This window comes from Muscardinus avellanarius (assembly GCF_963383645.1).
Source record: "Muscardinus avellanarius genome assembly, chromosome: 8".
NCBI classification, from domain to species: domain Eukaryota; kingdom Metazoa; phylum Chordata; class Mammalia; order Rodentia; family Gliridae; genus Muscardinus; species Muscardinus avellanarius.
In genome coordinates this window covers 92,148,790-92,164,639 of record NC_137794.1, presented here as the reverse complement: position 1 = coordinate 92,164,639, position 15,850 = coordinate 92,148,790, and the positions used below count along the sequence as shown (strand labels likewise).

General features: G+C 39.6%; 1 protein-coding gene across 1 annotated transcript in view; it reads left to right on the top strand.

The window, feature by feature from the left end:
* Positions 1-1,330: 1,330 nt before the first annotated feature.
* The window catches only part of TXLNB (taxilin beta), a gene marked incomplete at both ends in the record, with an annotated part of 47,557 nt that continues 33,037 nt past the window's right edge, over positions 1,331-15,850 (top strand). Inside the window, 2 exons of the mRNA XM_080700139.1 lie at positions 1,331-1,754; positions 13,804-13,895. Coding sequence (XP_080556265.1) covers positions 1,331-1,754; positions 13,804-13,895 — 516 coding nt within the window. The remainder of the gene's footprint in view (positions 1,755-13,803; positions 13,896-15,850) is intronic.

Genomic DNA, 15,850 nt, shown 5'->3' with positions numbered 1-15,850 from the left:
AGAACTGTTGACTCAACTCACCTCCTCATTCCCAATTTCCTAGGAACCCGCACTGCATCGGAATTATGTCCCTAGCTCATGGGTTCCCTGTTTATTATACGTTGCTATTTCCTAAAAACTATTGCATTTTCCTAGAGCTTTGTGGCTTAGAAAAGAAAGCAGTTATGTTTTCCTTTTTTTATAAAAAAAATCAACTTTTAGAGTGAGACAAAAGGGCATGATAGAAATTTAAAGAATTATTAATATTTATAAGAATCGCCATGTTTCCATATTAGTTGATTTATACCTTCTCTCATTCTCTATTTTATTCCCCAAATAATGCTTGTTTGAGCCTCAAAAAAGTGTTTTGCTGATGGATAATTTCTTATCTGGGAGAAAGAAAATGCTAGAAAAAGCAAGAAATAGCTCCTATATTAGCATAAGAACATATTTATATCCAAGTATACTAACAGAGTAAGGGGCATTATTACTAAGAATGGTTTTAGTAAGTACAAAGGCTCTTCAATGAAAGAAAGTGCACTTGTGAAGACCGTGAGTCCACACAGAATTACATAAGAAAATCATAACACAAACTGACCTAAGGAAAATGGTAAATGTGGTCACAAAGCATAGCATGAATCATTCAGTCAATGCCAATAATAAAAGGTGCTAATAAAATTGAAGATCAACCCACCAATGTGCTAGCAGTATGATTTGATTTTAAAAATGGCTTCCCACTGTTCCTACTGTACTAATTGTAATATCAATGGTTTTATAAAATGATATTCATTCTATGTTAGAAACCATAATTATTTGCTTAGTGTCCTTATTGTCCTTAGCGCCTGGAAGTCCTTCCTGTTAGTTCACCTGTCTGGTCAAACCTCAGCAGTAGAGGTTTAGAGGCTTCAGCTGATAAAATACAAGGAAAATTTGTATTATAATCAATGGTGAAGGATGAATGAGGAGGAAGGAGATAGAGTGATGGGTGACTATAAGAATAAAGTAAAGTGCCTATATGGGAAATATCCTTGTCTTTAAAATATAGCGGGGTTAATATAAACCTTAACTAACTGGGCATAGTGATATATGCTTGTAATCCCAGCACTGGGGAGGCTGAGACAGGAGGATTGCAGGTTTGTGGCCAGCCTCAGCTACTTAGTGAGGCCCTCTGCAACTTAGAGACCCTGTTTCAAAATAAAGAATAAAATATAGGACTGCGGGTATTGCTCAGAGGTAGAATGCCCCTGAGTTCTATTCCCAGTACAGCAAAATATTATATAAATATATATTTAAATATATAATATATAAAATAATATATATAACTGTGCTCATCACTAGGAATATTCCCTGTATGGAGACTAAGCACTCTGAAGAGCTCTCAGGAGAAGCGTCAGCATGTACAGGGGATGGCTCATCATCCCCCACTCAAAATGGCCAGGCAAAGCAAGATAGTCAGGATTCCTCAACTTCACTCCAAGAACCAGAGCAAAAGGGAAGTGCGCCCCCTGAGAAGGGAGCCCGTGATATCTCCGAAGAGCTGAGTCGACAACTGGAAGACATCATCAGTATGTATGGATCTACCGATGGTATGATAGGGAAAGAGGCCAAGACCCAAGAGCAGCCTGAAAATCCTGAAGCACCTGACCATGAGGACTGTGAAGACGCCACTGAAGAGTCCGGAAGAGAACCTATGGCTTCCGGAGAGTCATCCACAGCCAGAGAGCCTGTCGTCAATAAAGAGCAAAAATTGGAAAAGAAAATCCTGAAAGGATTAGGCAAGTAGTCATGTTTTAATATATAAATTTTAATTATTCCTAAAAGGGACATTTCCTTTAACCTTTACTAAAATTTACATCTCATGTTTGAGTCACTATAGCCTTCTTCAGGGCATGCCTAACCTTTGTCTTACTCAGCTGGATCTGATGGCGCACACGTGGAATCCCAGTCCTTGGGAGGCTGAGACAAGAGGATTGCAAATTTGAAGGCAGCCTCGGCAGCTTAATGAGGCTTTTGGCAACCTAGCAAAACCCTTTTTCCAAATAAGAAATAATTTTTTTAAAAAAAAGCAATCTGAGGGTATAGCTCACAGGTAGAATGCCTCTGGGTTGCATCCCCAGTGCTTACGGTATTTGTTCCCTGGCCCTTTCTCTTCAATAGAACTCAAGTGAAGGTTTCAACATATCACCCTTGTGCTCTGTGTCCCAGTGGATCCCAGTTGCTCATAGGGAGAAGACTGAAATCCTGGACATATTTTTTGAGGCCCTCTTGGTCTAATCCTAGTCACTCCTAGCTTTCTCTCATGTCTCTCTACCCCACATCATCCCCTTCCTGAACACTCCACTCCTGTTTCCACCATTATGGTCATCCAATCCTTCAGTTCTCTGAACAAACCATGTTTGATCTCTCAAGGGCCCGTGCATATCTCAATTTTCTTACCTAGAAATGTGTACCCATCCCTCACTGCCCCCCTAATTCAGCCCTCTGGACACTGACCTACTACCATCATTAAGTTTATATCTAAAATGGTATTTTCTTAGGCTAATCCTCGATAGAGTCTTAACTGTTTTGGATCTTTGTTGTACCGTGTGTCCTTCCTTCAGAGCATTCATCAGTATTTAAAGTTATACATTCGTTTTTTAGATTATTTGGTTAATGTTTGTCTTCCCTACTAGATCTTTTATCTCAAGAGCAGGGCATGTGATATTTGGACATCACTGGATGCATATCGCATAGGATAAGTGGGGGACAACACAGTGTAGGCTCAAGAGTTATTTGTGGGAAGAATGAATGAATAAATAATATATCATTTAAAGCAAAGCTAGTAGTCTGGATATAAGCAATATGTGAAATTAGGGATAGGTTCTTCTACAAAATAATTGTTGATTAGATCACTTAGATGTTCCATAACCATACAGAATATTTTTGATTAAGCACAACTCATTAGAAATGTATTGATTGTATTTTCAACAACTACAGAAAATACATATTTGTACTCTCATTAATTCATTGGTTCAGTGAATATTTGTTAATGCCTGGTCTTTATGAGGCAGTGTGCTAGGTACACAGAAATAAATAAGCCATAGCCCTTTGGCCAAGGAGCTCTAGGTATAGAAAGAAAAGCAGACACATAAATTAATTATTATGTAGAATAATTGAAAAATAGAGAAAACAATTTATAAGAGCAATGGGGGGTTGATAACACCAAGAATAGCTGCTAAAGAAGAATGAGAACGCCAATTTTCTAGTTATAATTAAAGCGTGTTACTATCAATGAAATACTCACTACAAATGCCACCTTCCTTGGCACGCCCAGCTAGATTTAGTATTTCTTCCTTAGTTCTCCACTAAGTTTTCTGCAGGAATTATTTGCTTATACATCTGTCTTCTGGGTTACATGGATAACATAATAATAAAAGTACACTATGTTAGAAAGACATTTTTTTTCTTTAATCAAAACAGCTCAGACATGGCCCTTTGCTTGGTTATTGTTGAAGTTTTCATAAGAACAATTTAAAGTGTTCCTAACAAGAAGGGTTCCCAACCATTTGCCTGTTGTCCTAAAATTTACATAGGAATCTCTCTGTGTGCTGTATTGATGGGAAGAAATTAGGAGCAAAGTTAAGGATAACCAGTGTTGGCTTTCTCATCCATGAGTTGTTTCATAATCTGTAATAAGATCATAATTACCAAATTTATCAAATAATCAAAATTACAAAATAATAGAAATTTTTTGGAGTCAGAAAAAAATTCTAGTTCTGTAGTACTATCACTATCTAAAGTTACCATGTTCCAACTAAATGTGTTTGACTAGAACCAATATTTGTGAATCGGAAATCCACTCTAATCTTACATGTGTGAGGGATGAATTCTCTGTGCCATCCCATTCAACAGCATTAGCATGTTCTTCTAAACACAGTACTATTTCCACTATCATATGAATCAAAAAATGGGGGGGGGCAACCCTACACATGTAACCATCATCTTAAACTTCAGTCCTCTATAAGTAGCTTTAGTAGAATTCTTACCTACTTATCAATTAATTGTACTTCTATCTACACCAATGGTTTTTTTTTTAATGTTTCACTAAAAGCAAGTACAGAGTTTGTATTTAAAAATAAATAAAAACTATTCCAGAGCCATGGCGCACACACAGTTTCAGAACTGGAAGGTCTACAGGGGGACCAAGGAACCATGTCAACTTTGACACAAGCAGATTGTAGACGCATTGGTGCTGTGGCTGCAAAAAGTGCTTCCTCCACTTTCTTGGAGAAGACAAACAGGTTCTTTTAGAAAAACTTAATAAAATTCTAATAAGTCATTCAACCCATACCTGAAGATATATCCTTAGAGTTTGCTTCCATATTTGATTAAAATAAGTTTTTAACTAATATACTTACCAGATATCATTTGTTTTATTGGTATTTTTTGAGATGCTGCAACGTTCTGATTCTCTAATCCAAATTTTTCCAAAATGTATACTTTGGTATTTTGGAGATTTCAGGCAAAGTGAAAGAGTTCTCTTATTGCTAGAATTTTCTGATCTTTGATACAGATACACAATGAAGATTTCAAATAGTGATTGGCGTGGATTCCAACATTTCTTAACTTAACTTGGACCAGCAAGACCTTCTGTTTTCCCAGAACACCTTGAATATGTGAGAAATGTTCCTACATCCAACCACTCAAGATTTATTTTTCCTACTATGGATGCATATTCTCCCACAACCAACACATCATACACTGGATTAGTTAGGGACCATTTCAAAATATCCTTAGCTATAGAGTCTCTTTCCCATTGGCTTCTGAACTGAAAAAACAACAACAAATAAACAAAAGTATTTCCCATTATATAGCACCATGGCATTTCCAGCTAACATCTAAAATATCCTCCTTGTTTACTCCACCAATATCTTCCAGGATCACAAGTGGCTTACTAATCATTTCATTTATGACCTTATGTGAACTGCGCAAACACCACATACTATAAAAGCAAAACAATAATAAAACAATATACTTTCTGACATTTCAGTCGTAACTGATTGAATAGGAAGTCATGGGATTGAAGCACACGCCTGGGAGGGAAACACAGCGAATAACGCAGTGCCATTCTGAGCTCAGAACCTAGTCAACAAACTTTAGAGACAGGGAAATGAAAACCCAAGGAGTGTAAAAGTCTGCCAAAAAAAAAGTTACCCCGTGATTTAATGTGATGATTAAGATTAGTCATAAAGAGGCAGAATGGATGTCACTAACATTGTAGGACCCAAGATAAGTAGGAAAAATCAGTGTATTGGTTGAGGAGTATTTAGCAATAGCTTAGTTAGTGGGTGTTTTCCTTCTAGTGTAGGGTAATTGTAGATTTACTCTTCTCTCTTGAACTTTCAATAGTTTTACTCTATGAAATAAACTAAGAATAGATAACAGGGGAGAGGGATAAAAAAAAAAGAACATACAAATTTTATTATATGCCTAAGGCCTGGAAGTATGAGATTTGAAGAAGGGCAAGATGGCCGGTCTTTCTATGGCTTAAAGGGATGGGGCCTGGAATTCTGGGGAAGGGAGGTGGTGCCTGCTATGGAAAGTTAGGTGAGGTTGTCTTATTAAGCAAATGAGATCTCCCAGGTCTTAGAAACCTGTGGTGATCTGTTTGGGCCAAGTGACAGACCTCCAATCTCATCCTCCTGTAGAAAGATTCTTCCTAGGTATCAAGGAGACATCAGATAAGATAAGCCTGTGTTATCTGCTATTTTATTTATTAAAGTAGATAGCCAGGCATGGTGGCGCATGCTTGTAATCACCGTACTTGGGAGGTGGAGACAGGAGGATCGCGCTGGTTCGGAGCCAGCCGCGCTGGCTTAAAGAGACCCTGTTTCCACATAAAAAAGTTAAAAAATAGGTCTGGGAGTGTAGACCATGGGAGTGTATCCCGGAGGTAGAAGGGCTTCCAGGAACCCCAGTACCACCAAAAAAAATAAAAATAAAAAAATGAAAAAAAAATAAAGTAGATAGATGCACATGTTTTTGTTTCATTGTTATTTTATTTTACAAACGGATGGTTTGTCAGAGCCATACCTATTACTGCAAATGTCTGTAGTTTCTCTGAATAACCAATTCAAATATGACAGAGAAATATATTTGGGGTGGGATGTTTTACTCACCCACACTGGTTACAGGTGAGTTTCGGTTCCACCTTCTGACAGCACCTTAACTAGAACACTGGTATTCTAAAATGGCTTCAGACAACCACGAAGTACTTAGTCTTCCTCAGAAAGGTCACTATCTCAGCTAGTCTGATTCATCCGTTTTAGGAAGGATAATAAACTACTGCTTTGATATAAATGCTAAATGTTCTGGATGAAAAAGGAGGAGGTCAGAGGAATTCAAGGGAAAGAGGAATCAGCAAAGACTTAAAGAAAGGCGAGTAGATTTACAGAGAAGCTAAAACTTGGGCAAGAATCTGAATAACAAGAAAGGTTAGAGAAACAGATGGAAGTGAAAAGAAAACACATTATAAGCAAAATGATTAGTACTGTCTTCTGAGCGGGGCAAGGTATAGATATATTAGTATCTTAATGTACCTTCTGATGTTTTTATTTTTTATTATTTCTAATAGTTCAAACACATCATCAGTTGACCTAATGAAAACCCTAAGCCCCTCCCCAACCGAGCAAGAGGCCAAAATTCCAAATACAAAAATAACAGGGTCACTAAAGTACCAAGGATGTAAAATGTCAGGCAAGTGGAAAATGTCATGAGTAGAAGACACAGGCAGGATACTATTTTCAAAACAGATAGTTGCCTTAAAATCAAGTAAAGTAAACAAATAAACAAAATGCATGACTATGAGAGGCCACAGTGAGGAGCAGGGGAGTCTTTATAAGATGAAAGGTGGACTATAGCATTCCAGGACGTCAGAAACATCAATCTGCTGGTGGCTTTAATATTACTTAAATCAAGTTATGAATGGTTAGAGCAATCTCAGTTGTAGAATTATCAAATCTCAAAGGCTAACGTCAGAATCCATTTAGTCAACCATCTAATTTGTGTGTGTGTGTGTGTGTGTGTGTGTGTGTGTGTGTGTGGTACTGGGGTTCCTGGAAACCCTTCTACCCAGACCTATTTTTTATGCTTTTTAAATTTTTTTAAATTTGGAGACAGGGTCTCTTAAGCCAGCGAGGCTGGCTTCAAACCTGCGCGATCCTCCTGTCTCCACCTCCCAAGCATGGGGATTACAAGCGTGCGCCACCATGCCCGGCCCAACTCATTTTATAAACAGAGAGAAACTGAATCCAAAGAGTGTAAGAGAGTGAACAAAACACTACTCAGTTAGTCAACGGCTGTCAGTTCGAGAACAAAGGCCTCCTGTTCTTAGTTCAGTGTGAATTCAACCACACTACCCTTCCTATCCTCCATGTACATGAAGCTTATTTCCCTGAAAAGATGTTCATAGATGCTTAAGAATTATTATTATTAAAGTTATATTAGTGGGAAAACAAAATTAGTATTGAAATATGAAACTAAGTCTAACTTTTTTTTTTTTGGTACTGGGGATGCAACCCAAGGACCTTATACCTCTGAACTACAATAAGCCTAATTTATTTTTATTTTGAAACAGGGACTTGCTAGGTAGATGAGAGTCTTACTAGTTGCTGAGGCTGTCCTCGAAATTACAATCCTTCCGTCTCAGCCTAAGTCTAACATTTGAAAGAGGACACTTGCAGTCATTTCCTGATGTAAGTTTTGGCCACAACATATGGAAACCAGGAAGGGCATTTAGAGGCACACAAGTTTATATTCAAGACCAAAATTTAGCCCCAAAGATCTAAAAAATAATTTTGAAAGGGACAAAGCATAGTTTTGATCACATCAAATCTGTATAAGTTGTCACCAAATTTAGTATAAATGATCATTAGTATGCTAAAGTCCAAGAAAAATCCTGGTAAAATTTCTACAGCTGGTTCTTAAGATTTTTAGATTCTTTGATGTAAAAATAACCCCTCCATATTCCAATACAGCTGTGCCAGGACCCACAGCCACATGTGACTTTGTTGTTCTTGTGGCACAGGTGGTTCGTCTTTCATGTCAACCTCCTGCCAAATCAAGCGTGTTTGTAGGATTTTTCCTGCTCTTTAATTTTTCTCTATTTCTTTTTTTAAATGGTGCATATTAATTATACAGAAGAGTGGATTTCATTGTAGCCAAACTGAGCATTTTGCAATGTGGTGCCCGTCTGCCTTCTCCAGCTTTCGTGGGAAGAAGCAAAGCTTGCTTTAAAGAGACACCTTAGGAAGAAGGCAGGTGGCCCTCCCTCGATACAATGTCCTTGAGCAAAGTCAGTTTTTCCTCTTTTGTGGAACAGTCTCAGCCAATGACCCCTTGTCCTTGGGGATGTAATCATAGCTTTCCTTGGGGGATGAGCAAATCCCTGTTTATTCTTCTCCTCCACAATTATCCCACATACAATCCTGGTTCAACAAAATCAATGTAAGTTTAAAACCTAAAGTCTCTGATGTCACAAATATATGAATTCTGTACGTGCCTCTCTCCAATTTCTTGGATTTTTTGTTTAAGGGAAAAATAACTTTTGAAGGTGTATGGCTGAATCTGATTGTTAATAACAATGGTTAAAGCAGAGAGACCCGGGTATGTGATGCATACCTATAATCCCAGTACTCGGTAGGCTGAGACCGGGAGTTGCAAGTTCGAGGTCAGCCTCAGCAACTTAGAAAGAGTCTCATCAACTTAGCAAGACCTTGTTTCAAAATAAGAAATAAAATTATTCTGGAGTTGTAGCTTGGAAGTAGAACACCTTTGGGTTCAACTCCCAGCACCGCTAAAAGGAAAAAAAAAAAAAAAAGAAAAGAAAAGCAGAAAGAGACCACAGTGAGAATGAAGATTAAACAACAAACTACAAAACCACTCCTTACAGCATCAGAAAACAAAACCTAAAGAAAGACATACTTAGTTTGAGAAGAAAAAAAAATCATCAACTCATTCAATTGTTTCTGCCTCCCCATACAAGACATGCAGTGAATCTTTACACCAGTACTCACAATGAGACGTAGCTGAGCATACACTAAAATTCACAGGTGAGAATAAGACCTGTCTTCCCAATAGTTGGCCAGTGTTCCTTTGAGTAACATGATAGCAGGGTGTGCTAGTTGGCTTTGTTGTTGTTCTGATTATTAACATTTGCTCAGCACTTGACCCTAAACTGATCAACAGTATAGTCTCTTGCCCTTAATAAGCACCACTAACTCAGGACAGGAGTCGTCCCATGGGTAACTTCCCTGGTCAGAAGTCCAGGGTAAAGGAATGGCGTGGTCGTTGCTAGAGGAATGGCTGGAGCACCTGTCCAGCAAGGGTGGTCAGCACTGAGTATCCACTGGGAAGGGCAGCACAGTGTGCCACTGGCCATCACCAGGGAGCTGGTAAGGCCTGTTCCCTCCCGCCTTCTCCCTCTCTGAGGCCATGTCTCTGATTTCAACTGACTCAGTGGGCTAGGACAGACAAAGTAACTATTGGGAATGAGGTCGTGTGTGTGTGTGTGTGTGTGTGTGTGTGTGTGTGTGTGTGTGTGTGTGTTAAAGTAGTTTCCTTTTATTTTTTTTATTTTTTTATTGGTGCATTATATTCATACAACTTATTGGGGTAAAAAACTTGTGTGTACAAACATGTACTCATCGCTGATTTAACCCCTACCCAAATCCCACCCCATTCCCTCCCCGTCCCTCCCTCCCTTGCTTGGCTTAGTGATTGACTTCAATATGTTTAAGTACATTGTGTGCTTTAGAGATTTTCCTCTTCCCCCCTCCTTTCTCCTCCTTTAGGTTGTCTTGTTTGCTCCTCTTTTCTCCCTAACTCTCACATATTAGGGAAAGCATCTGATTTCTTATTTTTTGTGCCTGACTAATCTCACTTAGCATAATGTCCTCCAGTTCCATCCATTTCCCTGAAAATGACGTAATTGAGTTTTTTTTTATGGCTGAGTAAAATTCCATTGTGTACATATCCCACAGTTTTGTAATCCATTCATCTGTTGATGGACATCTTGGCTGGTTCCATAGTTTGGCTATGGTGAATTGTGCAGCTATGAACATAGATACACATGCATTAGTTTGGTAGTTTGGTTTCTTTTCTTTTGGGTAGATACCCAACAGTGGTATTGCTGGATCAAATGGTAGGTTTGTTCCCATTCTTCTGAGGATTCTCCATACTGTTTTCCAAAGTGGTTGCACTAATTTGCAATCCCACCAACAATGTATTAGAGTTCCCACTTCTCCACATCCTCGCCAGCATCTGTTGTTGTTTGTGTTTTGAATGATGGCCATTCCAGTTGGAGTTAGGTGAAATCTCAGGGTAGTTTTGATTTGCATCTTTCTGATTGCCAGTGATGTTGAGCATTTTTTCATGCATTTATTGGCCATTTGAATTTCTTCTTTTGTGAAGTGTCTATTTAGTTCACTTGCCCATTTTGTTTCAGGATGCTTTGTTTTCTTAGTGTTGAGTTTCTTGAGTTCTCTGTATATTCTAGATATTAGTCCTCTATCAGTGGTGTAGGTGGCAAAAATCTTCTCCCATTCTGTTGGCTCTCGATTGAGGTTCTTGATAGTTTCCTTTGCTGAACAGAAGCTCTTCAGTTTCATGCAATCCCATGTATTGATTCTCCTTTTAATTTGTTGTGCCTTTGGGGTCTTGTTGAGGAAATGTTTGTCTGTGCCTATGTGTTGTAGTGTTGGACCTATGTCCTCTTTAAGGAGCTTCAAAGTCTCTGGTTTAATTTCCAAGTCTTTGATCCATCATGAGTTGACTTTTGTACAGGGTGAAAAAGTGGGATTAACATCCAATTTTCTGCATATGGTTAACCAGTTTTGCCAACACCATTTGTTGAAGAGGCTATCTTTTTTCCAGTGTATGTTTTTGGCCCCTTTGTCAAAAATCAATTGGCTGCAAGTGTGTGGACTTGTTTCTGGGTCTTCTATTCTGCTCCATTGGTCTATATAGCTGTTCTTTTGCCAGTACCATGCTGTTTTTATTACAATAGCTTTGTAGTATAGTTTAAAGTCAGGTATTGTGATTCCTCCTGCGTGTTTTTTGTTGCTGAGAACTACCTTGGCTATTCTGGGCTTTTTGTTATTCCAGATAAATTTAAGGACTGATTTTTCTTTTTTTATTAATTTTTTTGTGGTGCTGGGGATTGAACCCAGAGGCATTCCACCTCCAAACTACACCCCAGCCCTATTCTTTAAATATTTATTTATTTATTTATTTATTTACCTCCAAACTACAACCCTCAGTCCAATTTTTTATTCTTTAATTGGAAAAAGGGTCTCATTAAATTGCAGAGGGCCTCACTAAGTAGCTGAGGTTGGCCGCGAGCCACAATCCTCCTGTCTTAGCCTCCCAAGTACTGGGATTACAAAAGTGTACCACCACACCCAGCTCTTATTTTTTTCTTTTTATTTTGAAACAAGGTCTCTCTAGTCTGATGAGTCTTACTACTTGCTAAGTTTGTCCTTGAATCTGTTCCTCTTTCATCCTCCCAAGTACTGGGATTACAAACTTGGACCACCAAGTCTGGCTGGGGTTTGTATTTTAACTTTGGTTTTATTCTCTCCCTCCCGGCCCCCATGGGTGGAGAGTGGAAGACACAAATTACATTTACATTTAATATTTTGCTGTGGGTTTTTTTTTTTTTTTCGGGTCTGGGGTTGAAACCCAGGGGCATTTGACCTCTGAGCTACACCCCCTGCCCTATTTTTTTATTTTTTATTTTGAAACCAGGTTTCACTGAGTTGCAGAGGGCCTCACTAAGTAGCTGAGGCTTTCCACGAACCACAATCCTCCAGGTCTCAGCCTCCCGAATGCTGGGATTACAAGCATGCGCCACCATGCCCGGCCAGACTCCCTGACATCCAAATTCCAGGCAGGAGTATAGTAATTTAGAACAAGAGTAACCTTGGATTGAAGCCTCAGCAATACCAGTACAAATTATAGAACTCTGGTCTCTTCTGGGCCTTAGATACTTTATTTATAAAATTAAACCAGGTAGTCTGGATGCTCTTTGAAGTTCCTTGCAGACCTGAAGTTCTTTAATTCTATGTAAGGCTGCCAGGTTTGATAAACAAAAGTTCAAGATGCATAGCAAAATTTAATTTTAGGTAAATAATGGAAAATCTTCTACTACAAGTATATCCCATACCCTGTATTTTATCTGGCAACCCTAGTTCCATGGTGCATCTGCCTCTCTGGTATAAGCACAGATATTCTAGCCAAAGAAAAATGTCTATTTCCTAGGGAAAGGTTGTCAAAGTTATTACATTCTTCAGTAGATTCGTATGAGGAAACCTGGGCTGTCTTGGTGGTTTGTCACAGGCAGGTGAGACAGGAAATCCCCCACTTTGACTGGTAAGAGTGGAAAGACACAATTAGCGGTAAATGGGGGCCTCCGCTTCCACGTCATCCTCTAACACCCAGCCCAGGGAGTGCTGAAGACAAGATGTCTAGACCCCAAAAAGTGAAAGAAGACAAAGGGCAAATGACGGGAAAGAAAAGGAAAATCCCACAGCTCCCTGTTGAATGTTTATAAACACACGAATGAACTTTTTGTTTCTTTTTCTTTCCTTTTTCCTTTTTTTTGTTGTTGGGTTTTTGTTTTGTTTGTGTGGTACTGGAAATTTGAACTCAGTGTACTCTGCCTCTGAGCTATGCCCCCAGCCAGTGCTTGTTTGTTTGTTTGATGGCTTGTTTGTGTGGTACTGGGGATGGAACCCAGGGGTATTCTACCAACGAGCTACATCCCCGGCCCCATTTTTTTTTTTATTCTTTATTTTGAAACAGGGTCTCACTAAGTTGCAAAGGGCCTCACTAAGTAGCTGAGGCTGGCCGTGAACCTGCCATCCTTCTGTCTCAGGCTCCCAAGTACTGGAATTAGGGCTTTGCTAAGCGGCTGAGGCTGGCCTCAAAACTGTGATCCTCCTGTCTCAGGCTGCCAAGTACTAGGATTACACATTAGCTTCAATATGCAGCATAAAGTCCAACTGGCCATGGACAATGAAGCTTCCATCAAAGACTAAAGCCTGGGTGGATGAAAGGAAGGCCTGAGAAGCCAAAAGACCCATGGAAAAGGGGTTTTACGTCTTGGCTCTGCTTTTCTTCTATATTGATTTTATTCTGTTTAGTAGGAGATATGATCAGAGTTATTCTCATCCAAACCTCATGGGACATGTTTGTGTATAAGGAGGAGAGAACTGGTTCCCAAACCAAGAGGAGAAAGGTGCACTAAAGAACACAGGGAAAACACTGCACACTACACTGTAAGGTTTCTCTGCTTTGGGCTGGAATTTTAGCAATCCATGTAGATACAGGCTTTTCACGCTAGGCAGAGATTTTATTAGCTTTTTTGTTTTGCTTCTTTTTTTATGAATTAAAGTGGGGATAAGGGTGATTTGTTCTTCCATAAAATCAGTGTTTCGATGCATACTGTGTCTTTTTGAATATTAAGAATACAAAAGGGAAAGTAACAAGAATGGAATTTTTAGAAGAAAATCTACATTACTGTGATAGCAGATATTTCCTGAAAGTCTAGCACAAACATGACCTTGAACTATACATTATCACAAATGCCTCAGCTAATCCTCACTTTCTCTGCAAGGGAGATGTCCATCCCTTTTTACAGGAAAAGAAAAAAATCTGAGACTCAGGTTAGTGGTTTGGTCAAGGCAGGTAGGAAATTGCAAGTCGTCAGTGTGAAATACCAGCCCATGTACCTGATTACAAGTTCAACACTCATTTTTTAAAGAGTATCTTTTTTTTCTTTTTAAGGGAAAGAAGCCAACCAGCTAATGCAAAATCTGAACAAGCTGCAGGCCCCTGAAGAAAAGCTTGACTTTTTATTCAAGAAGTATGCTGAATTGGTAAGATCTTAGGTGTCTTTGTCAGAAAGATTCAAGTTCTGTTTAGAGCTGAGGAAAAGAGCGTGTTGGCATTTCATATATGTCATTAGAGACCATAGCTGGTTATGTCAAGCAACTCATAAAAGAAAAATTGTGTGTGTGGTACTGGGGATTGAACCTAGGGACATTCTACCTCTGAGCTTCACTCCCAGCCCTGAGTTATTTTTTTTATTTTGAAACAGGGTCTCACTAAGTTGCTGGGGCTGCTCTCAAACTTGTGATTCTCTGTCTCAGCCTCCCAAGTACTAGGGTTGCAGGTGTGCACCACCATGCCTGACCCAAGGGTTCTTGAAGGGCCTTGTCTTCTTCTTCTGGGTGATTTATAATTGGCCAAAAAAAGGCAAGGGATTAGTGATGATAGCACTGAATCCTCACAAGTACTTTCTGAGGTGGGAATGAGCCCCAAACAGCAACCTATGAGTTCTTTTTTTTTTTTTTTTTTTTTGAACTGGGGGGTTGAACCCAGGGACATTTTACCTCTGAACTACAACCCCATTCCTATTTTATTTTGAAACAGGATTTCAGTAAATTGGGAAGGGCTTCACAAAGTTGCTGAGGCTGGCTGCAAACCTGTGATCCTCCTATCTCAGCCTCTCAAGAACTGGGATTACAAGCATGCTCCATCATGCCTAGCTTAACCTCTAAATTCTGTAAGGCACCACCCTCTCTATGGATAATGAGACCCCCTCAACTGAGATATGGTGGCCTCAAGAAACCCCCAGTAATGTGATTTTTCTTTTATTTCTGCTTCTTTCAATTTTTTTTTTTTTTACTCACTTATTTCTTCTCTGGAAGCAGTGACAGAAAGAAAAAAACCCTTTAGACTAGCCGCAGCAACAAGCAGTTGGTTGGACGCCCCCATTCCCCCAGCCAGGTAGATTTATTTTACAGCTAAAAAAAAGCTCCACTAGCCAGGCATTCCGGGTCACACTTGTATTCCCAGTACTTGGGAGGCTGAGACAGGAGGATCATAAGTTCAAAGCCAGCCTTGACAACTTAGTGAGGCCCTCAGCAAACCTAGGGAGACCCTGTTTCCAAATAAATAAAATGGGTCTGAAGGTGTATCTTGGAGGTACAATGCCTCTGGGTTCCATTCCCAGTGAGGAGGAGGAGGAGGAGGAGGAGGAGGAGGAGGAGGAGGAGGAGGAGGCAGCTCCACTCAGAGCTTCTTACCCTCTGAGGCTCAGACCTACTTTTCTTAATGTTTAGCATTGACTATTAACCTCAATACCATAAGTTAAATGTCAAAAAAACTTCCCCAAAACTCTGGTCCCCACCGTCGCCTGCTCCATCCTACTCTCGCGTAGCTGTCCTTGCTGCTTTAAGTACAATTCACATCATTTGCGCTTTGCCCCTTCAACACACCTGCTCAGACCAAGGCCACTCTTGTTTGATTTCCAGCGTCGTGTCCCGCGCTTGGCTCGCCTGGGCAGTATTCTAGACTTAGCTCAGGATGCCGCGCACAGGGCTGCATCAGCACAGCAGAACACTGGAGAAGAACCACTTCTCCTTGAACCAGGGTTGCGCACCCTTGTCCCAGGGAACCCACTGTCCCTACACACCCTCCGAGCCAAGCAGTCACCTGGCAGATGTTATTTACCAGAGCACTCAATTCAAGGCTTGTTGACTGTACTTTGGCATTTGTTTCATCTCCTGTAATAAACTTCAAAACCCAAAAGAGCACTCTAGAAAAAGTGAAAGAAAAAAATCTTTACTCCCAAAGCCATTATTACATTTCCTTTACAGGGGAAAAAAAATTAGGAGGAATTTCAGGGTTTTTTTTTTTTTAATATATGGAGACAACAGCTTACTTTCTTGCTCATTGATTTGGATATTAATATAGAAAATGTCTAAAATATCATTGTTAACATGAAATAAAGCATCTGCCTCAGAGCTGTGAACCAAACTACCACTCT